The sequence below is a fragment of the Myxocyprinus asiaticus genome, chromosome 14, assembly GCF_019703515.2.
Source record: "Myxocyprinus asiaticus isolate MX2 ecotype Aquarium Trade chromosome 14, UBuf_Myxa_2, whole genome shotgun sequence".
NCBI classification, from domain to species: Eukaryota; Metazoa; Chordata; class Actinopteri; order Cypriniformes; family Catostomidae; genus Myxocyprinus; species Myxocyprinus asiaticus.
This window is the reverse complement of record NC_059357.1, coordinates 24,466,495-24,491,035: the sequence shown is the minus strand read 5'-3', so window position 1 is coordinate 24,491,035 and position 24,541 is coordinate 24,466,495. Positions and strand designations below refer to the sequence as shown.

At 36.9% G+C, this 24,541-nt stretch overlaps 2 protein-coding genes across 2 annotated transcripts in view; both read left to right on the top strand.

The window, feature by feature from the left end:
• Positions 1–4,851: 4,851 nt before the first annotated feature.
• Positions 4,852–13,251, top strand: LOC127451321 (uncharacterized). The gene is made up of 4 exons (XM_051715912.1): positions 4,852–5,023; positions 7,195–7,506; positions 9,147–9,286; positions 12,349–13,251. Exons 1-4 carry the CDS (start codon positions 4,957–4,959, stop codon positions 12,439–12,441), a joined length of 612 nt encoding a protein of 203 aa, XP_051571872.1. The 5' UTR covers positions 4,852–4,956; the 3' UTR covers positions 12,442–13,251.
• Positions 13,252–15,107: 1,856 nt separating this feature from the next.
• LOC127451319 (septin-9-like) overlaps positions 15,108–24,541 on the top strand; it is a 148,488-nt gene continuing 139,054 nt past the window's right edge. The window contains exon 1 of the mRNA XM_051715906.1: positions 15,108–15,528. Coding sequence (XP_051571866.1) covers positions 15,504–15,528 — 25 coding nt within the window. The 5' untranslated portion in view covers positions 15,108–15,503. The remainder of the gene's footprint in view (positions 15,529–24,541) is intronic.

Here is a 24,541-nt window from a genome sequence, read left to right as displayed (position 1 = left end):
TGGCTAGGCGACCAGCTTAAACCAGCCAACCAGCTTAGGATGGTTTTAGCTGGTCTTTTCAGCAGGGGACGCAAGCTTTTCTCACTCCGCTGTTCCGCAGCTCGCAAAATGCAAAACAGATGCAATGTTGGTTTATCATAATTAATTTTATTATTGCAATTAGAATCCGGAACTTCCTATACAATAGGCAAAAACCTTGCCATTAAACCAAGCGGTCATTCTGGCTGAAATTATGCTAATCAATGGATTTATTCACTGACTAACAAAATTTCAGTACTTACAGTTTTGGGTGAATGGATCAAGTTATCAAATTAATTATGTGAAATATTTATTGTATATATCAAAACAGTAAAAGATTGTTTGACATTAGCTGCACATAATATAATTAATAATTATATTATAATTATAATAATATTGAATTTGTTTTTTTTTTTTTTATATATATGTATTATTTGACGCATCAGGTTTTAAAGGTCATTATCCTCCTGAGACCCAGCTAAACTTTTAACCAAGCACAAGTTCACAAGTGTATTCAGCAAATACTCATTTTAATATATCAGTAACAATATAATCATTATTGTTACTTACTATATCAGAAAAGAGAGAAAAGTCGGCACACCACGGCTCCAAAATTAGAAAAAGTTATTTTAATGTTCTCACCTAAAGTGATTTTTCGAGCCCACAGCTCTTCATCAGACCAATTTTACTCTATCAAAATCAACAAACATTTCACATTAAAAAGACGATTGCTTCGCAAGTTTTTTATAAAAAAAACTTAAAGAAATCCACAGAAGCAGTAGGTGGCAGTAGACATATCAGCAACATTTTTATTATGTTAATGATGCAGAGGCTTTAGAAAATTGCGTATCAAATTTGGAACAGGCAGCGTTATATTAATGTTTATGAGTTTTGTGACTGATGTTTTACTTTCAGGCCCCTTAATATCTTATTCGACAAGCTGTACTTCCTGCAGATACCTTACAAGACATGCAAAGAGCGAAGAAGGTAGGAGTATATTGGAGAATAACAATATGACATTAGTGTCATGACTCAGACTCGCTCTTTCTTCTCCCTCTAATCAATAGCTCAAGAGTCTATGTGCCTCCAGATCCACCAGGCTATTTTGATGGGCATGTTTGGCCCATGCATCTGAAAAACAGAGAAGTGATGGGAGACTCAGTAAATGGCATTGGTAATGTTTGAAAAAGTCATTTGTGTAATCTTGCGATGAGCTATGTAATGTGGTTAACTGTCTTTGCACTTTATACAGTGTTTTTAGATGGCACACAGAAGAGTGAGATGTTGCTCTCCACTGTTCTTGCAGACATTCAGGAATTACTGATGGTTATACAGAGCTGAGTTATCAATTGCGTAACTTACTGTAGTTTTACTGTTGCAGCACACTAAACATTCATCTAAAGATTTTGCCATCAACATTCCATTTCTGTCTTTCTATCATTTCTATGTAGGATAAAAAAAGAAAAGAGGGAATTCTCATATTATGAGTGAAGACCAACATTTCAAATCTGTTTTCTAAAAGTGCTTCTTGCTTTTGACCACATGCCACATGGCTGTCACGCAACCATCAGAGAACACAACTCATGCATTACTAGTGCTCAGAAAAGAGATTATGCTGTTCTATGCTGATGATATTTTAGAATTATTTTTAAACTATTTTATGAAGGATTTGACATTTGTCACCATTGTTTATCATAATAATGACATTGATGAGGCTTTATTGTTTCATTTTTACGATTTTGCTTTTTTGTTGTTGTTGTTGTTGTTGCTAAAGATTATTTAAATGTTATATAGTATAAAATATAATGCATTAAATATTTGTTTTAATTTACCCCTTTATTGTTTGCTGTGTATGTTAAAGATAAATATATAAATCTCCACTTTCACTTTCAAATTCTTCTTTTTTTTTTAGCAATTTGCATTCTTCGTGCATATTGCCACCTAGTTGGGGCTGGTAAAAAGTGGAGATTTATAGAAAAAAAAAAGGACTTAAATAATGATCTGTTTCTCACCCACACCTATCATATTGCTTCTGAAGATATGGATTTAACCACTGGATTCTTATGGATTACTTTTAACCCAACTCAACTCACTTTTATTGTCACTATACCATTACACTGATGTGTGAAAACCTTATGTGCATGGTCCAGACATTGCAGCCATACATGTAAATACAATAAGTATAAGTACACTCAACAGAATAACAATGTACAGAATAACAATATACAGACTGACAATAAGTAATATACAGTATAACAATACACAGATGTTTACACAGATTGCAGGTTACACAATACACATTTCACAATATACAAACTGAACAGTTAGAGGCAATTGCACTGAATTGAATTAAGCACAGTATATATTGTACACATAAAGTGCAGTGATGTGTGGCATATACTATTGTTTTGCCATTAATTCTCAGATGTGCGTGAAGGGGTAGATATTAACAGTAACAGATGTGATAGATATAAATAAATACACACACATACTGAGTCCAGTGGTGTTTCCAGCAGTCTGATGGCCTGAGGGACAAAGCTGTTGCAGGCTCTGATGCTGCGTTATTGTCTGCCAGATGGTAGCAGTGAGATCAGTCCGTGGCTTGGATGGCTGGAGTCTCTGATGATCCTCCATGCTTTCCTTAGACATCGCCTGGTATAGATGTCCAAAGAATGAACCGCATGTTTGAGATTTCCCCAGAGTGGCTCGATGATATTAAGGTCAGGAGACTGTGATGGCCACTCCAGAACCTTCACCTTTTTCTGTTGTAACCACTGGAGGGTCAACTTGGCCTTGTGCTTAGGGTCATTGTCATGCTGGAAAGTCCAAGAGAGTACCATGCGCAGCTTTCGTGCAGAAGAATGCAAATTGTCTGCCAGTATTTTCTGATAACATGCTGCATTCATCTTGTCATCAATTTTCACAAGATTCCCTGTGCCTTTAGAGCTCACACACCCCCAAAACATCAGTGAGCCACCACCATGCTTCACAGTGGGGATGGTATTCTTTTCACTATAGGTCTTGTTGACCCCTCTCCAAACATAGCACTTATGGTTGTGACCATAAAGCTCTATTTTGGTCTCGTCACTCCAAATTACAGTGTGCCAGAAGCTGTGAGGCATGTCAAGGTGTTGTCGGGCATATTGTAACCGGGCTTTTTTGTGGCATTGGCGCAGTAAAGGTTTCTTTCTGGCAACTCGACCATGCAGCTCATTTTTGTTCAAGTATCGTGGTATTGTGCTCCTTGAAACAACCACACATCTTTTTCCAGAGCAGCCTGTATTTCTCCTGAGGTTACCTGTGGGTTTTTCTTTGTATCCCGAACAATTCTTCTGACAGTTGTGGCTGAAATCTTTCTTGGTCTACCTGACCTTGGCTTGGTATCAAGAGATCCCCAAATTTTCCACTTCTTAATAAGTGATTGAACAGTACTGACTGGCATTTTCAAGGCTTTGGATATCTTTTTATATCCTTTTCCATCTTTATAAAGTTCCATTACCATGTGAGAGCTAACAAACTCATTTACTATTTATACACAGGCACTAATTGCAATTTAAAAAGCCACAGGTGTGGGAAATTAACCTTTAATTGCCATTTAAACCTGTGTGTGTCACCTTGTGTGTCTGTAACAAGGCCAAACATCCAAGGGTATGTAAACTTTTGATCAGGGTTATTTGGGTGATTTCTGATTTAAAAAGGAGCCAAACGACTTTGTGATGATAAATGGCTTCATATGATCACTATCCTTAAATAAAAGACAAAAGTTTTTTTGAATGATCAGTCAAATTTTCAAAATCAATGCCAAAATTTCATAATTTCTGCCAGGGTATGCAAACTTTTGAGTACAACTATATGTGTTCCTTTTGTCCAGGTGGGAGAGAGCAGTATATAGAGTGAAAGCAATGGCATCATCAGTGCAGCAGTTGCTGCCTTTATGGGAGTTTTGAATATTTAAATTTCTGGTCACCATTCACTTGCATTGTATGGACCTACAGACCTGAGATATTCTTCTAAAAATCTTAATTTGTGTTCTGCAGAAGAAAGAAAGTCTTACACATCTGGGATGGCACAAGGGTGAGGAAATTATGAGAGAATTTTTATTTTTGGGTGAACTATCCCTTTAAGTATGTGGTTTAATAGCAGAATTGTGTTTTGTTATGTGTGTCATTGGATGCGTAAAGGCCTGACCACATCTACTTTGAAGCTAGGGTCTGGCTGACTTTGGTGCAAACTGTGCTGAATTTGGTAGTTTAAAGCTTTGTGTGCTGTTTTGTTTGAAACTCACGCACATCATTTCTGCTTTTGTGAGAATTGCGATATCAGCCAAAATATAGTTTTGGCTGCTTTTGTGCTTCTATAGTGGCCTTGTATCCTGCATTTGTTCATCCAAAAATGAGCCAGAAGATTTAAAATGTAGCTCTTCACATATATGCTCTATTCTCAAAGTTCTGATATAATAAGGTTCTATAATGCATTGAACAATAGCAATGTTTTTTTTTTATTTTTTTTACAGCACTTATTAATCTTGGTTAATGCTAATTTATCAAAATAAAATTTGTTAAATTTTCATGTTTGTTAATAATGCATTAACAATAATACAATGTTATTAATCATATATCATATAAACTATGTTATCATATACAACTTCTAAGGTAAAATGATTAATTAAGAATGAATAATGCTTGTGAAAGTATTGCCCATTGCTAGTTCATGTTATCTGTTATCCTTATTTTAAAATGTTATCAAAGTTCTTTGTTTGGCATGGCTTTGATTGGTTGGGGTTTGCAAAGTAGGATGTCAGACGTATCATAGGATGCTCTTGCTCAGAGGCTGTGTGGGCTAGAGCATATATAGGTCTGCAGTGCAGACAAGTTTAGTTTGTGTTTTCTGGTTCAGATGGAGGATATTGTTTGAGATACGTTGACGACAATTACGAAAATGTCTCTGACAGTCACCTTGTTTTTATCTGTTCTTCTTAATCTCTGCAATCTTGTTTCAAGTGAAGGTTAGTTATTTTTAGTTTTTTTCACTATTACACATTTTGGCAATTCCTTTACAAGTACTACATAGGTATTGCATACCTTTTTTATTAACATACTGTATATTTATACTATATTTAATATACTTATGTGAAGTCAAATTTTATATGTTCTTTGTTGTTTGCATTACCAACAGCACTAAATTAAATAAAAATAAAAACCTCAGAACATGCTATTTGAGTGTTTTTTAACTTTAAAATTTTGTAATTGTGGTTTGCAACAGTCAGTTTGAGAACACAAGATGTGGATGATGAAAAGGACAAGCTACTGTATACAGGTGCATCTCAATAAATTAGAATGTCGTGGAAAAGTTCATTTATTTCAGTAATTCAACTCAAATTGTGAAACTTGTGTATTAAATAAATTCAGTGCACACAGACTGAAGTAGTTTAAGTCTTTGGTTCTTTTAATTGTGATGATTTTGGCTCACATTTAACAAAAACCCACCAATTCACTATCTCAAAAAATTAGAATACATCATAAGACCAATAAAAAAAACATTTTTAGTGAATTGTTGGCCTTCTGGAAAGTATGTTCATTTACTGTATATGTACTCAATACTTGGTAGGGGCTCCTTTTGCTTTAATTACTGCCTCAAATCGGCGTGGCATGGAGGTGATCAGTTTGTGGCACTGCTGAGGTGGTATGGAAGCCCAGGTTTCTTTGACAGTGGCCTTCAGCTCATCTGCATTTTTTGGTCTCTTGTTTCTCATTTTCCTCTTGACAATACCCCATAGATTCTCTATGGGGTTCAGGTCTGGTGAGTTTGCTGGCCAGTCAAGCACACCAACACCATGGTCATTTAAACAACTTTTGGTGCTTTTGGCAGTGTGGGCAGGTGCCAAATCCTGCTGGAAAATGAAATCAGCATCTTTAAAAAGCTGGTCAGCAGAAGGAAGCATGAAGTGCTCCAAAATTTCTTGGTAAACGGGTGCAGTGACTTTGGTTTTCAAAAAACACAATGGACCAACACCAGCAGATGACATTGCACCCCAAATCATCACAGACTGTGGAAACTTAACACTGGACTTCAAGCAACTTGGGCTATGAGCTTCTCCACCCTTCCTCCAGACTCTAGGACCTTGGTTTCCAAATGAAATACAAAACTTGCTCTCATCTGAAAAGAGGACTTTGGAACACTGGGCAACAGTCCAGTTCTTCTTCTCCTTAGCCCAGGTAAGACGCCTCTGACGTTGTCTGTGGTTCAGGAGTGGCTTAACAAGAGGAATACGACAACTGTAGCCAAATTCCTTGACCTGTCTGTGTGTGGTGGCTCTTGATGCCTTGACCCCAGCCTCAGTCCATTCCTTGTGAAGTTCACCCAAATTCTTGAATGATTTTGCTTGACAATCATAAGGCTGCGGTTCTCTCGGTTGGTTGTGCATCTTTTTCTTCCACACTTTTTCCTTCCACTCAACTTTCTGTTAACATGCTTGGATACAGCACTCTGTGAACAGCCAGCTTCTTTGGCAATGAATGTTTGTGGCTTACCCTCCTTGTGAAGGGTGTCAATGATTGTCTTCTGGACAACTGTCAGATCAGCAGTCTTCCCCATGATTGTGTAGCCTAGTGAACCAAACTGAGAGACCATTTTGAAGGCTCAGGAAACCTTTGCAGGTGTTTTGAGTTGATTAGCTGATTGGCATGTCACCATATTCTAATTTTTTGAGATAGTGAATTGGTGGGTTTTTGTTAAATGTGAGCCAAAATCATCACAATTAAAAGAACCAAAGACTTAAACTACTTCAGTCTGTGTGCATTGAATTTATTTAATACACGAGTTTCACAATTTGAGTTGAATTACTGAAATAAATGAACTTTTCCATGACATTCTAATTTACTGAGATGCACCTGTATGTTCTGCAGATGTTACGATGGACACTACCATCTCGAAAAACATCTACACTATCAAGATATAGGTTTAAAAGTCTCAACTAGGGCCTCTTAAAAAGTAGCTTGATAAAAAAAATTTTTCTTTGATATCAGAAAATACTTTTCAGGGGCATCTGACTCTTCTTTGTTCTCTCTCGCAACACTATGTCATACTCTGGCTTAAAACGCTATATGGACATTGTAAACTTTGAGATCAGATCCTAACTGTTTATTCACATTCTGTCTGCACATCTACATTTTTTAGATGAACAGAAGTTTAAAGGTGAGAATTTCACCGTTAAGTGCCCTACAGCTGACCAAAAGGCGCTGGGTGTGTATCTGCTGAGCAGACGAGAGTTCATCCGTGAAGTTCTCTATTACTATTTTAATAACAGCAAGTTAACTATACATGAAGACTACAAAGGACGCGTTGAAGTCAGTGTTGAGAAAAAAACTCTGACCATAAACATCTTTAACCTACAACAGAAGGACACTGGGGCTTATTGGTGCACTTGCAACATTTTTAATGCCAACTGCCACATGACAACAGAAACAGGAGTTTTTATTTTTGTTAATGGTGAGTGTACACTTCTGTCTCTTTTATTGCTTGTTAATTTTCATTGTTTAATTATAGATTTAAAAAATAGAAGTTTAGGTTATACATCTATTAACAGTATACAGGAAGTGTTGTTAATTTAATGGGAGGTCAACAAAAAAATAAATTTTAATCACATGTAAATTTAATAATTTCACACTATGGACAAGTACAGATGTAATATGTAAAATTATCTGTATTTTGTTTAATATGTTTGATCACAATCACCTTTAAACTCAAGTAAATGTCATAGCTCTTTTTCCATTGGTTTATTTCCTGTAAAGTCACAGCTGGTGAGAATGTTAGACAATCTAAGTAAACCATTTGCGTGTTTATTTCCTGTCAAAAAGTTCAAAGATTAAAGAGGGCTGTTCTCATCTGCCTTTTCCTATATACAGTGGATACAGAAAGTATTCAGACCCTTCATATTTTTCCACATTTTGTTATGTTGCACCTTATGCTAAAATGTTTAAAAATAAATAAATAAATTCACATCAATCTACACTCCTTACCCCAAAATGACAAAGCAAAAACCAGATTTTTGATAACTGAAATATCACATTGACATAAGTATTCAGACCCTTTGACACTTGAAATTTAGCTCAGGTGCATCCTATTTCTCTGGATCATCTTTGAGATGTTTCTACACTTTGATTGGAACCCACCTGTGGCAAATTCAATTGATTGGACATGATTTGGAAAGGCACACACCTGTCAATATAAGGTCTCACAGCTGAAAATGCATATCAGAGCAAAAACCAAGCCATGAGGTCAAAAGAACTGCCTGCAGAGCTCAGAGAGAGGATTGTGTCGATGCACAGATCTGGGTAAGGCTACAAAAATTTTTGGCTGCATTGAAGGTTCCCAAGAGCACAGTGGTCTCCAAAATTCTTAAATGGAAAAAATTTGGAACTTGAACCCAATCTAACATCTCTGGAGAGACCTGAAAATGGTTGTCCACTGATGGTCCCTATTCAAACTGACAGAGCTTGAGAGGATCTGAAGAATGGCAGAAAATCCCCAAATCCAGGTGTGCTAAGCTTGTTGCATCATACCCAAAAATATTTGAGGCTGTAATCGCTGCCAAAGGTGCTTCAACGAAGTACTGAGTTAAGGGTCTGAATACTTATGTCAATGTGATATTTCAGTTTTTTCTTTTTAATACATTTGCAATTATCAAAAATCTGGCTTTTGCTTTGTCATTATGGGGTATGGAGTGTAGATTGATGTGAAATGTTTTTTAAGCATTTTAGCATAAGGCTGCAACATAAAATTTGAAAAAATTAAAGGGTCTGAATACTTTCTGAATGCACTATATATATATAGATACTGTATATACTAGAGGCACCATTTGGGGATCCTCACGTGCCAGCGGAACCCTCGAAAGATCATCCAATAAAGTAGCTTCAAATATCCCATTTATGTCCTCAAGGAACTGGACCCAGTCAATATGTCTGCTGTATTATATAAATTGATTCAAGACAAATACACTTATGATTTGTTATAGTTTTGGAGCAAGTGATATGCAGCAATAATTTGCCCACCCCTATATGCATGTAATAGTTGTGCTGAAATTCTCCATTCTGGCTAAGGCTAAATTTAATTGTAATTCTGCTTTACAGAGATCCCAATTAAATCAGCTCCTTCCACTGCTAATAATGCCACTGGCATGAGGGATTTTCTGATACCAGTGACAGCTCTGACAGCTGGGAGTGTGCTGTTACTGCTGATCTTGGTGGCTGTAGTGTGGATGGTACCCAAGGTGAGTGTCAAATATATCTGAAACTAGCTAGATGAGCAAGTCTGTAATTCCAAAAGGCAGAAACACTGTAAATGTACTGCACACATGCAAATTGTAAAGTGATGATTACAGATTTGACTGTGGGTGTCTTTTTGTTTGTCTCAGGTCATTTCTGTTGATTGTTTTATTCTCTATAATCAATTAGCTTTGTGTGACGTATTTCCTGTTGAAACAGGAAGTTTGAGCAGGATATACTGAAGGGCCATGAACCATGTTTTCCTACTTTAAAATGTAGAATAATCTAAATGCGTTGAAAAATTTAAATGCGTATACTGTATCTGCTAAAATTGTTTTTCTTTTCAACATTTAGGAGTATAATAGTGTAACAGTTCATGTAAAGGAGGAAACTGGGGCTGGCTTGACAAAACATGTAGACATTTATTGTTGCACTTTTCAGCCGCACACAATAACACACTGCTTCACACTACGTTATGCTCTTCAGCTTCACTACACATAAACTCTGTTGGCTTTTCAGCGCAACACTACACACAGTCAGCTTCATGCGTCTCTCTCTCTCTCGTCTGCCGCTGTCTCCTCTCCTTAAATACTCCTGCCGCTCCTCACTGGAATGCGATACCGGTGTGACACAGGTGGATCTCATTCACCACTTATCTTCCTGGCCTCGCTCTGCCCAGATGCTGCTCGGCCCCATCCTACTCGCCACAACTAGCAAATAGATGGCTTCAAAGCAAACACACATTAACCACTTTCACATATGAAACCGGTTAATGTGTCATATAAAACTCTCAAACACTTTTTGAGATGTTAACAGATATTATGTTAAGCATCATAACTATCAAACATTCATGACATTTGAAATATTCATGAATTAAATGGCTTACTTATGTTTTTGAAATGTTTTTAACTGCACCATCCTTCAATAACAGTTCCTTTGCAAAGCTTGAATCGTATTATGCCTGTATCACAAACAATTGATGCCGACATGAGCAGAATAAAATTAACACATCATAACCCAAAAAATGGTGAAATGACGCACACACATACTGTAGGCGCACTGAGGTGCCAATTGCCGGAAATGGTCAAAGACGTCCATCATCAAAGGCGTCCTATGTTTACATACACCAACAATTAAAAATAGCACAGATGGGCAAAAGAGCACATCCATAAGGCAGCAACAGAATGAAAGAGAATTGCTTCTCCATTTCAGAGTTGTAACTTGACACCGCGTATTTTAAAAGCGGCGAGATACATGGCAGCGGTCAAACAGTCTGTGTAGTTCATGTTCATATGCAAACTAATTCAAAATAGTCCAGATGGGTCCCATTAGGTGTTATGTTAGGAATAGTTAGCCACGAAAGGCCTGCTCTCATGACTTGAACTGCATGTGTGTGGGCGGGGGCAATGGGACGCATGTTGTGGGATGTGTAAATACAAATGAGCAATGTGTGCTGTGACGTCACGAACAGACAGATTTCAAAACGAGACGTTTCAACAGGGTGGCAACTAAAAAATTTATTTTTATACTGGGAAGGAAGTTTTGAGTTTTGAATTACCTCTTATATGTCTAAATATCAAGGAAAATTTGATTCTCCATTTCATGACCCCCTCTAAGTCAACAAAACCAACACCCCTACCCTAAATCTTAAACCTAAACCTATTTAATAGTGTAATAAAATAAAATGTGACAAGAAATACACAATTGCTAAAATAACCACATCATGTTGTGGTTCTATGACAGTTCCATCTTACTTGTCAACTTGCGTGCTCTTCAAGACAATATGAAACTAAGTACCCTGGTCCTTTGCATCACAAGTGTAATGCTCTATCAGTTGATCTACCATGTAATTTGATCATGCCCAAACAAGCCTGTAAATGTAGTTGGTTGTGTAATACAAAAGTTAAAATGTATTGCTTTTCAAGTCATGCACTGTAGTAGAAGTTTTTAAATGTCATATAATAGCATTGTATGAGGAATCTTTTATGTGACTCAGAAGAACGAGTAGTCTCAGAGAGTGATTCGTTCATTTTGTGTTGGCCGCGCATGTGCATTGTGCAACCTCCGTTCGTTTGTTACGTGAAAACCGCATAGGCACTGTACAGGAAACAGAAATTATTAGTTCACCTTGCGATTCTTCTGGTTCGAGTCGTTCGTTCATTTGTCACGTGACAGCCGTATACGCTATGCAGTGACGAAAGAACGAACGACTCCGACAAGAAGATTCCAGAGGTGAACTAATCTTTCTATTTCTCATAATTTTCCTTGGCTGCATTTGCAATTTTTCCTTATTGGGACTATAATCAAAGTTTTCGTAAGTAGACTTGTTGGGGGGCTATTGAAAATGTGACATTTTAATTTAATTCTGCTCAAATGAACTAAATGACTTGAAAAAAGATTTGTTCATTTTGCTGAACGAGACTCAAAGATTCAAGTCAGTAAAATGATCCGATCTTCCCATCACTAGCAGGTATAGTAACGGCTTTTTATGATGCAAATGGCTGGAGCTGAAAGGTCCTTTTCTCACAAGACCTCTAAACGGAATAATGCCATTAAATTTGCAGAAGAGGTTGTATATGTGTGTGGAGGTGCGGGCGTGGTTGAGCGCCCGTCTGGGGAGAGAGAAAGTGGTAAGGGCATCCACCTGAGATGAATAGTGACTAATTACCATCTCTATGTTCACAGTGAGAGTCGGGGGAGATAAAAGATAGCCAGTCCACAGAAAGAGAGGCTGATGCACACACACCGAGACCGTGGCAATTAACAGAGTGTTGTTTTATGTTGGCTGAAAAGCAGTATTTTGTGTTATTGCTGAAAAGCTGAACCATGTTTCAATTTGCGATGGAAAGTGATTGCTGTTTATTTCAATAAAAACAGACTCACTTGGAACATGGAAACCGGATCCCGCTTCCTCCTTTGTCTGCCCAACAACTAACCTTTTGTTACAACGTGGAAGCGCCTATTGGCTAAAAGCCACAAAATTCTAATTTTGATAACATGGGGATTTTAAGTAAATGTGTCAATAGGTTAATAAGCTAGTTTAACTGATCTTATCTTTTTTTCCCAGATAAAGGAACACCGCAGAAGAAAGAGGGAAGAAGAGAGAAGACATGCTAATGGAATATACGAGGACATGAGGTGTAAGAAAAATGGCTTCTAGACATGTACGCACAGAAATATACTTGGTGGGATTTCTGTATTCAAAATTTGCCCATGAAGCCACATGTGGTGGTGTTTGCTCCCGCAATATTATTTGCAAAAAATCTCTTTATAAATATAATGTAAATTCTCTTTTACAATGTTGATTTCTGAAAACCTTGTCATATAGTTTCTGAAGTGTTTTTAATTTTGTAACTGTTTAGGCTGTTAGCAAGTTCATCTGATTTGTTTTTTTCTTCTTCTTTGTTTTCATGTTTGACCTATTTCTGCTGAAACTTGGCAACTGACATGTTCAAGGACATGTTAGTTCCTCTTTTGTAAACAGCTTAAATTTTAGAATCTTTTTAAAATTCGTCTCAGTCCTCTTATGTCTTCTGTAAGTAAGTTATCTTCTGTAATTTTTGTTATTTTGTGTATTTTACTAAGCTTTTCATGTTAGTTAGTCCATTAGCATTAAATGAGTGATTGGGTTTGGCCTGTAGCTGAAACTTGAATCCAATGTTTAATTATTTTACTTCAGCTATATTATCTGTGCATTTGTTTAATAACATTTTTAAAATGAACAAATATACTTATGTGGACTCTAGACGCATATCTGATGTACCTTTTGTCAGAGTAAGAGTGAGACAGAGACCCAATAGCAGAAGAACAGTTCAAAGGATTTATTAACAACAAATGTCAACATAAACTGCACTGGCAATGAATAGGAATCCCAGCAGCGGCTGCAGTAGCAGGAGGCGAGGAACAAGTTTGTGTGCACGTTGTGGCCGCCCAGCGGGCAAAGGATGAGTGTGATCATAGACAGGTGTATGCACTGTGGAAGTCAGGAGCAGATCCAAAGGAAGAGTCCGTTGAAGCATGGTGTGGTGCAGAGAGCAAAGCCCGGACGAAGGAGGGCAGTCATATTCCTGACACTCGGACAGAGACTAAGAATCCTCCACTGGCGATTCGTGGGTGGCGAGGACAGGCATATGGCAAACTGGAAGGTAACCCGACATGTGGGCAGAGATAGGCAACCAACAGACACATGAGACAGCGCCAACTTGACAAAGAGAGCAAGGTTAACTGCTTGACAGCACAAGCAATAATCTAGCGAAGACAGTGAGGGCACACAAGGATTAAGTAGGGATTGCAATCAGAGTGGAACAGGTGTAGCTAGCACGTTAATCAGCGGCATGGTCAGTGCTTCCTGGGAATGATGAACATTCCCATGGAAACACTGATCATGCGTGCTGGCTCCACCTGCAAGACATGAGGGAGAGAGAAAAACAAAACAACAGAATAAACCAGCGAACTCACCGGAGCCGTGACACCTTTATGTCACTTTAATGTAATTTACTGTGAATGGTATATTTCTATTCCTTATGCAACTGTTAACAGCTCTTGATTTTATAACTTAATTAGTAATATATGTTTAAATTGAACTTTACAAGAATAATGGCAAAATGTTTGACAAGCGTTGAAAACAGGATCTGTCACCTGCAGACCGTGTTTTATGTGAATTCCACCTTGGTCTATCTTGGGGCTTGCATATTCTACATCATACAGACAAGCCTGCAGACTTCCTCCTGTGGTGGAAAATATTCATGTCAAGAGCCCCACTGAAGAAAATCTAACTCTCCTTCACAAGACACCTTTATTCACACTGAGCCTCACTCCACTACACTGAACATACAGTTCTTGTCAAATGTGTTAATCTGGATTTTAGTGGCGTTTGCAACCAAAGTGAAAAAAAAAAAAAAAAAAAAAGAAACTACTTTGTGATGCTCTGTTTTAGGAAACAGTGTAGAAAATGTCTGGGTTCAAAAGCCACAGTATTTAAACAATATGCATGTCAACATGATTTTAGTGTGATTAAGCCGCTTATATTAAGTTATTTCCAATTTTACAACTCTGATGCCATGATTTCTAAACCCTAAATGACAAAAAAAAAAAACAACAAAAAAAAAAAACAAAACAAAAAAAAACATCAACGATTGAAACAATTTAACACCTACATTTTGGTGTTTGGCAAGTGTTGAAAACAGGTTCTGAATCTGTCAGCTGCATCCCGTTTTTTATGTGACTTGCCACCTTGGTCTATCTTGGGGGCTTGCATATTCTATGTCATAGAGACAAGCCTGCAGACTTCCTCCCGTGGTGGAAAATATTTGTGTGAAGACCCCACTGAAGAAAATCTAACTCTCCTTCACAGAAGGTCACCTTTATTCACAAAGAGCCTCACTCCACCACACTGAACATACAGTTCTTGTCAAATGTGTTAATCTGGATTTTAGTGGGGTTTGCAACCAAAGTGAAAAAAAAAAAAAACTACTTTGTGATGCTCTGTTAACAGTGCAGAAAATGTGTTGGTTAAAAGTGTTTTTTTTTTTGTTTTTGTTTTTTGTTTTTTTGTTTTTGTTTGTTTTTTTGCATCAACAGTCAATCTTGCCTTAGGGCTTCTAAATTTAAACAACATTTAAATGTAGTTTACACCTTTCAGACTCAGGCTGCAAAAAAGCATGTGTTTGCTGTTGAAAAACCCCTGGTGCAAAAAGTATTTGAGGTAAAAATAACAAAAATACCTATATGTCTTATACTTGCTGTAACGCGTTCTTACAGAGAATGGAAACACGACCAGTGAAAGGTTTTGGTGTTAACAGCATAGCAAACAAGTTTTGGAGCATTAAAAATCCATACTGCTTAACCTGTTAACCAAAAAATATAAAAAAAAATATATTTCTGAACTATCAACAGTTACAGTCAACATCTGATTCGCGTCACATCTTCAGGTGTGTATCTCAAACCCTAAGGCGGAGTTATCACACAGGTGTGTGTGTGTGTGTGTGTGTATGCATAGGTAAATCTGGAGCTATATGAGAGTTGAGTTGTGACTCATTTAGGCGGTTTACATTAAAGACAAATTAAATCGATATTTTGAGATCGTGCGCGCTTTACAGTGCGTTTGGCGGTGCTAAACAGCTACCCAAGAGAATTTATACAAACAAACATATTTCAGATGTTGCAATCTCAGATACGGATCTGATAGACTGAAGTCAAAATTCCCAGGAGAAAAGGTGCCCGATGAACATGAAGAAAACATATTCTGGTGAGTAGACGAACCACCGAAACTTTCATTGGGCTAATGGAAATACCAGGCATGGCTTCTGCTCACATATGATAACAGTAAATCTAGATCATTTACCTCGAAGTTAAAGTGAAAGCAAACGTGACGTTCATATTTGCGCTGTTTTAAAATAATCACAATAATCAATTTATTTAGGATTTACAAGGTGTATGCAAATTAAAAAGAGAATTAATGCAATTTCTAAAAGCAGTTATTGACTGGTAATGACCACCGTCCTATTATTTGTCCAATAAAATATGATGGAATTCTGCTATGCAGGAGGATAGTTGTGCTCAAGTGCTGTACAGTTTCCTTTAAAGGAATTTTCTGGGTTCAACACAAGTTAAGCTCAATCGACAGCATTTGTGGCATAACGTTGATTACCACAAAACTTAATTTAGACTTATCCATCCAATTTTTTAAATTTATTTTTTTAAAGCAAAAATCTGGGTTACACTGACACACTTACAATGGAAGTCAATGGGGCCAATCCGTGAAGTCAAAATACTTATGGTTTCAAAAGCCATAAGATTTAAACAATATGCATGTCAACGTGATTTTAGTGTGACTAATTCACTTATATTAAGTTACATCCAATTTTACAACTCTGATGCCATGATTTCTAAACCCTAAATAAAAAAAGAAATAAAAAAACGACGATTGAAACAACACCTAAATTAATACACAAGTTTTAACTGAAGAATTAATATAAGTGCTATTATAAAATTATAAGCTGCACGTTTTTGCTTCTTGTTTTCAAGAAAAGGAGGGACGAATATTATTTTTGTGATAATCAACATTAGGTCACAAATGCTATTGAGTGATTTCAACTTTTATTGCGCCCAGAATATTCCTTTAAGGGTGGGTGATATACCCTTCTTGGCTTCTTAAAATCTTACAAAATCTCCAATATTACTGGAATAATGTGCATCATTTCCTTTTCTGTTTATCAAATGGGTTCTTTCTATTTGGAATGGCATGGGCTTGTGCATTTTAATAATTTAAGCAGATTTTAATCAAAACGAGAGTTACAAAATCAGAAGGATTTTCAGAAGGACTATGCTATTATCTGATAAAAACACCTATAAGCTGGCCTATTTATTATGAAAAATTGTATTTGAGGACCGAAATAAATTTGTGACATTTTGAAATTGAAAAATTTATGGAAAACATGATTGACTCCAGATATCTCATTTCCAATGACCATTTTTCCAGACTGGACATAATATATGCTTTATTACAGTGGCTGTGTGTTTTGTGATATAGTGAACAATATCATATTTAATCTGTTAGGTTCATTGCTCTTTCCCAAATCTTTTCCTGCACTATGTCCCGTTCGTTGTGCAATGGAGCCTGGGGCGATATAAAGGCCTTCGCATGTTTCCTTCCCTATAATCTCAACAGACGCATATGTACGCTGAACTCTCTGTGTACACAATGATTTGGCAGGAATGTAGCGTTTCCTCGGGCCTGCCAAAGTCATTGTCACAGCACACCCAGCTCCTCACACACATGTTGGATCATGTAATCAGTCAGTCCTTTCTCTCTCTCTCTCTCTCTCTTTCCTTCTTTCTTTCTTTCACTGGCAGCGCACTCTGCTGTGTACAGTATGTGTAAAGGCTGATCTCATTCAGAGAATATCCCTCAAATACAACCTTGGGCTCCTCCAAAAAGACAGCGAGATGTGAACAAGCGTGCGAGAACGATTGTGCTTAAACTCATGAGCTCTTCACATAATGTGTTATGAAGTTCAAAGCAATGCATTTTTTTTATTGATTAATGTATTTTAATGGATATGCAATACTTTGAATTATGTGTGCACATGTGTGCTTTGCCATAGACTCGAGGGCACACCCTGAGCGCTTGAGGTAAATCAGTAACTCACTATGAGAGGTAACCAAACACTAGCACAATACAAGTTCTCTAGACATGTTCACGCACAGTCAGCATAAATCTCACTGATCATTTATGAATGCTGACACAACTTTTCAGCAGTTGAATGTTTGGATGGACTTGATCTCTGAGCAAGAGCACCAATGAGTCATCATAAGTGTCATTTCCATTTTGAGCTACAGTGTAGTGGATAACAAGTGATAAGATCACCTGTGAAAACCGAATTTCCTCCTACTTTCTGGATACTAGATTGCATGCAGTGCTTTCCATGTGGTATTTTGTAAGGTTCTTATGCTAAAAAAAATGTCTCCCCTGTTTCATCTGGAAGTGAATTATTATAAGCGGATGAATGAATCTCTTTGTTATTATTTTGGATTATTGCCCAACATAGCTTACCGAGGCAGTAGAGACTCTATTACACATTTTCTTTTATCAGTATCTGGCTCCTTCTCCTTCATTGCTTCCCTCCCCTTTCCTGACCAACCCTGTCATCACAGTCAGGCTGACAGGTGAGTCAGCGGCAACACAAATCTCCTGTGAAATTAACTAAAGTCCAGAGTGCTTTGAAATTCCTCTCTGCTTCAGAGGCATCTTGACTTTGAGTGTTGATCACAGTCATTTTCAGTTTGTCGCACATTTTACATGTGCTAAAATGTTGTCTTCTTTTGACAGCACTTGTCTTGACACTGAAATTGACAGATGGTTTGGTCTTTTTCCACCTCCTCCATGTCTCCCTGCCTCTGTCTTCATAACTCCAGGCATAAACTGTTGGCTTTCTGATTACTGTGTGTGGACACAGGAATGTGGTGGATTGATAATGGCCACTTCATCTCAGAGGGTGTGTACTGCTGGGTTGAAGAATCATGAGAGAGGAGTTAAAGATTACCTCCACTCACTGTCACAAACCCTGCAAGGCTATTTCTTTTTCAGTATGCACAGCAATATTGAAAAATTAATAATTTTCAAACTCCCCATCTTCCACTGGTGGCCAAACAGATAGTGCCATCCCAAACTCACGGCACTGGTTAAGACAATGGTGTTGTGTTTGGATGGCCGGGAGACTCAAATAAACTGAACAATGTTTTGAATGCCACAGAGCCACAGTGTATAACACTTAGGTGTTTTCTAGGAAATTTACATACAAATAGCTTACTAATAGTTGTTTTTGCATATTAAACTGGAGTAAGAGAAAGTGTTTATTTTAATCATTGAAAAATTTCACATATTAAAGTTTTAAAGCTACGATTAAACATCCCTGATGTCTTCTACTGACACTGTTTTCTCTGTGTCAAGCTAACCACCCTCTATTTAGTTGCAATTTCTTCCTGTTTCTTGATGTGTCCCTTTCAGTTAGTTAGAGTGCTGGTCTTCAAAGGAAACAAAAGGCATCATTTTACTTTAGCTTGCTTTTCTCTTGCACTTTCATAGGGTAAGTATTCCTTGTGGTATAACTCATTCCTTATGGGGTGACTCAGGTTGTCTATGAACATGTAACTGAGCCTTTGAAACAAACCTTTGCACTCTGTGTTTGGCCTGCCCTTGACCTGACAATAGATTATTTGGACAATAGATCAGGAACCCTTTCTTAGACCTTCTGAAAATTTTGGAGAACTGTGCATACTAATAGTTATCTCAAATTGAAAAAAAAAAAAAAAAAAAAAAAAAAATACTAGTTTTAATTAAGTTACCATTACTCTATAAACCCTAAAGTTGTCATTAATAAAAAACATTTAAGTGGTCCTAATTGAACAGTACTTGAAATGTCACATTTTGGAATCATATCTCAAATATATACCTTCTTTAAACTTTGGCCTCGAGTATTGTCAAGTACAAAACTGCGGCTGTGTGAAATACCCATAAACACTTGCACTTGAATAAATTATGTATGTTTGGTCAAAACAAGGGAACTTATGTAGAAAAATTATAATTGTTATTTAAAAATGTAAATAGTTTTCATTCTTATGACTATTGTTGTTGTTGTTTTGTTGTAGCTGGCAGATAGTTGTGATTTGTGTGAAGTCACCATTAGGGTGATTAGTGTTACCTGTGGTGAACTTGGAGCCTGTTGAATTGAAGCCATTCTTCTTTACTCAATTGTACTTTACAAAAGTGCAGATTTATGTGCACTTAGAATAACTGAAGAGAATCCAGTGTGCTATATGGTTATTCGAGATTCCAGTCATAATTTCCCATATATTGTACGAGACTTGCTATAACTCAATGATACTTTAATCATAGATGAGTTAAGTTAACTTGTAATTAGTTAAAGCTACTTAAAAAATTTAATTCAGTTTACTTGAGTCAAATAAGTACTTTTACTAAAAAAACCCATACAAACCGATTGCCTTAATAAATCAACTAATTAGATTTTCCAGTGAATGTCGCTTATCAACACTAATTAAATTTCCAAATAGAATCAGAAATAAAATGAATTTGTTGCCTTGTACACAGAGGTATCTAAGTTTGGTTTTGCTGTTGCTACAACATGATAATTTTCATGAAAATACATGCCTAAAAGGACAGAAAAGAGAAAGGTGAAATGTCTTTTTTTTTTTTTTTTTTTTGCTGCAAATTAATGTGTGTAGAAGTTGTGTAAAACCTTGCTTAATTTAAAAAATCACGATGCTAGCCTTTTTTTCTTTATTTTCTACCTTAAAGTGAAATTAAAATCAAAGTATTGCCAAAGTTACTTTGCACTGAAGTTCATTGCACTTTTAAATTGAATTACCGATAAAGATAACAGAGTTGAAACTCTGAAAAGTAATAAAATCAAGTAGAAATGACAGGAATTAGATGAAAACGAAAACATTATATATATTTTTTTTTTCAGTGTAGATCTTCAGTTAGGCCCCACTGCCTGTACTGCAAACCACATTTGAGTCTGTGTATCTGGCAATGCCGGCCTGTTCAGTCATGTTCCAGTATTCTGTGCAGGGACCCCTCATATTTACACAGAAAACAACCAAAATGATCTCACCCTTTCTTATCTCTGTAGTGTGTCAATAAAACTGAGGACATTTTCAACCACTTCATAAAACATGTATTCATTTTGTCAGTTGTAGTCTTGTATGAACTCACCTTGAAGGACATTTTAATTTGATATATATACATCGTTACACATGTTATGTTGTATATATTATTTCTCTCACCTGGCCTGTTTTTATCTTCATTGTGTGAATATTTCCTGTAATTTAGCTTGTGGTTTTTAGCATTTCAGCACCTTTATTCTTTTAACTTTAGAATTGCTGAATAGGATCTCAGAGGAGTGGACAGGAAAAAGAATTGAAATGGTATTTTTGTTCATGACTGTGAGAGAACACATCATTGCTGCAGATATTCTGTTTTAACCAAGGAAGTTTAAAATACCTGAAGAGAGCTTACCATTAGCATACTTGTTCATTTCAATGGCAGTTGCTTGTCTGGCACATCACATACAGGGAAAAATAGGGCACATTTTTAAAGGAATAGTTCACCCAAAAATTATAATTTTCTCATCATTTACTCACACTTATTCTGTCTTAAACTTGTATGACTTATTTTCTTCTGCAGAACACAAACAATGAGGTATTTTTCTCCATACAATGCAAGTCAATGGAAATGAACACTTTCAAACAATCATGATTTCAAGCTCTATTACAGTTCCTTGCACTTGACATACACAGAGTGCATGTCAAGCACTAGGAAGTGTAATAGTGCTTCAAATCCTGATCGCGCCAAGGAAACTGCAGATGTCAACAAGATAAGTTACATTTTCCCACGCAAAACTGATCGTATCGTTACAGAAGACGTGGAATAAACCACTCAAGTTTTATGGATTACCTTCATGCCGTCTATTTGGGAGCTTGAAAGTGTAGGACTTCTTTGACTTGCATTGGACTCCATCAAAATATCTTTGTTAGTGTTCCGCAAAAGAACAATTGTTATACGAAGTGATGACAGAATTATCATTTCTGAGTTACTATTCCTTTAAAAGCCTTATAAAGCAAATCTGTTACTGCTAAAAACAAATATGTTTCTTGCAAAAAAAATTATTTGGTCTGTATACACAACTACTTTTCAATGGCTGCTGAAGGAAAAAGATGCTTTTTGCCCTCAGAATGGTGTAGTTATGCTATCTAAAAGCAGGGGCCAACTGGGCCATGCTAACATGCCAGGGTGCTAGTGTTGTACATAAAAAGCACTAGCAGCCTGTGGAATGTATGCCACTGGGTGTTTAATGTAAAATTCACCGTGCTAATGCTGACTGGCATTTCATACTTAAGCAATTTTATTAAATGTTAGATGGTCTAGCCTGCAGTAAACCAAAGCATCAAAATAACTGGTCTAGGCATAACTGATTTTGTCTGAACTGGCAATGTGCAGTAGAGGTGGAAAAAGACCTGACATGACCTTAGTTCTACATGTTTTTCTCTGTGTCAGGTAAGATTCTTATGAAGATAAAGACTTCACCCCATCTCTACTTCTGCATCATTGCTTGGTGTCACATTTGATCATTACATGCTTGTGATGCATGTCACAAACAAGTGTCAACTAACACTGACTTTCTGTACCACACATTGCACTGACTCAACCGCCAGGCTTATAGTAGAGGCTTACTTCTATACTCATCATACTCTCTTCAGTCAAACAAATTGATGGTCTGCTTGTTTTTGCTATTCTACATCAGATATTAGGGTTTATTTACATTTGCATTTATGTATTTGCATACACTTTTTCCAAAGCAAATTCTAATTCACAATTCTTGCAGGGCTAATTCACACTGCCCCCCCAAAATGTGGTTGTTTGGTATTGTTGCATCAGTATGTTAACTCTGTTTGGGCAGAATGACAATGACAGTTACATTTCCCAACATTCTAAATCCAACAGCCAACTTTAAAACATTTGAAATGTTCGTGTTTGTTGGGGCAGTGTGAATTGGCCTTTATAGTTTATCAGAATGTGTATTCCACAGTAACAGAATACGGTTGTCAGTCTTGTTTTTTGCATGCTAAATATGGTTAGGGTCACACACAATTTGGTTAGAGTGAGAACCGTATTCTATAACCGAACTGGCTCTCTTCCAGGACCCGTACTGTGTAAACAGAACTTGTATTAAAGGGTTAGTTCACCCAAAAATGAAAATTTTCTCATAATTTACTCACCCTCATGCCATCCCAGATGTGTATAACTTTCTTTCTTCTCCAGACACAAACAAAGATTTTTAGAAGAATATCTTATCTCTGTAGGTCCATGCAATGCAAGTGAATAGTGATCAGGCCTCTGAAGCTCCAAAAAGGGATAAAGTCATCATAAACATAATCCATTAGACTCCAGTGGTTTATTTAATGTCTTCTGAAGCAATCCAGTTGGTTTTGGGTGAGAACAGACCAAAATGTAACCTCATTTTCACTCTAATTCTTGACAGCAGTCTTCTTAGCTATCATGATTTCGAACTCGATTACACTTTCTATAGCGCCATCTAGCACTCTGCGCACGCGTCAAGCACAAGGAAGTGTGATCGAGCTTAAAATCATGACCGTACCTAGACACTGCAATGGCAAGATGTACAGTAAAAAAATTATTATATTTTGGTCTTTTCTCACCCAAAATCGATTGGATTGTTTCAGAAGACATGGATTAAACCACTGGAGTCTGATGGATTAGCTTCAAAAGCCTGATCATCATTCACTCGTATTGAGAGCTGAGATATTCTTCTAAAAATCTTTCTTTGTGTTCTGCAGAAGAAAGAAAGTCATACACATTTGAGATGGCATGAGGGTGAGTAAAGGTGCTGTAAGCAATATTTTTATGGAATGGTATGCACTAAATGTTCCTACTCCTTAAAAGATATCTCTGAAATAAGTCTCCTGAGATATCTCTGTGACAGCACTGACTGTGTAAACAGCAAATATGTCTTTGACCATAACGCCACGTCCTGCTGTTTTTCAGCGTCTCATGTCAAGTAAAAAAGAACTGTTAAAATGTGTCTCGAGACACACCGGCATTCTGCTCTATTTGTGGTGCTGAGTCTAGCTTTTTTTATTATATGCGTTCGGTCTGAACGGCCCCTTAAAATGTTTGAAATATTGCTATTTGTTGGCATTTGTTGGGGCAGTGTGAAACAGCCTTAACAGACATGCCTGTTGATTTTTATGGGTGCCAAAACATTCCACCACAAAGCCTTTATACAGATTCCGTGGCAGGAAGAGAGAGCTGACTCATTGACTCACCACAGAGTTTCAGGAAAGAGTGTCTAGTAGGGATTTGCCATAAATGAATAAACCTGCCCATATGAATGGGAAATAATTAATGCCTTGTCAACACAGTTGTTATTCTTGTAGCAACTCATCATATGGCATGGAGTTGTGTAATTTCTTTTTTTTTTTTTTTCTTAGCGGTTCACAGGAAATTCACACTTTGTGATTTGCTGTGAAACATAACCTTTTACTTACTGGAGGAAGAAGAATAGTTTTAGACCTTTTAAAAATACATTCACACATACATGCATAGTGGCATCTCTCTGCAATATATTAGGATTTCTATAGAGTTTTAGGTGAAATATGTCCCAGATATGTTCTTGACAAATTTTGTGAGAGTCACTCACCTAATTTAATTTTTAAGTTCTATTTTCCATGCAGCTTATTTTCTTTTCTTGGATCATTCATGTTTTTTAATTGACCGTATTTACCATTAGCATCACACATCAAAGACCCCTGACCTACATTACCATCCAAACCTGTGCAAACAGATGACTACACTTTGACCTTTATTGAGTCATCTCTGTACCTTATTGACCTTTGTGAATTATGACTAACAGTGTTATGCACACTTGTCATTATGTAAAACTCCAAATCTATATTCCTGTAAATGGTCTGATACTTCATTACTATTCAGATTATCTTAAAGTGATAGTTCACCCAAAAACTAACATTTTGGCCGAACCCAAGAGTAACACTGTGCCAAACATCTCCTTTTGTGGAACAACATGAGGGTGAGCAAATGATGACAGAATTTTCATTTTGGGGTGAAATTGTACTTTTACCCTTAAGTCGATGCCAGCTAAGATTTTAAAAGACATCAGAATCTGATGTGTCTCTGTGGTTGTGCCCCATCTGACTTGATT

Bases quoted from the DNA above. Each gene is read 5' to 3' on its own strand.
- LOC127451321 (XM_051715912.1), top strand. From the start codon at position 4,957: ATGTCTCTGACAGTCACCTTGTTTTTATCTGTTCTTCTTAATCTCTGC. The intron at 5,024-7,194 runs GTTAGTTATTTT...TACATTTTTTAG, and splicing joins CAATCTTGTTTCAAGTGAAG to ATGAACAGAAGTTTAAAGGT. The intron at 7,507-9,146 runs GTGAGTGTACAC...TCTGCTTTACAG, and splicing joins AGTTTTTATTTTTGTTAATG to AGATCCCAATTAAATCAGCT.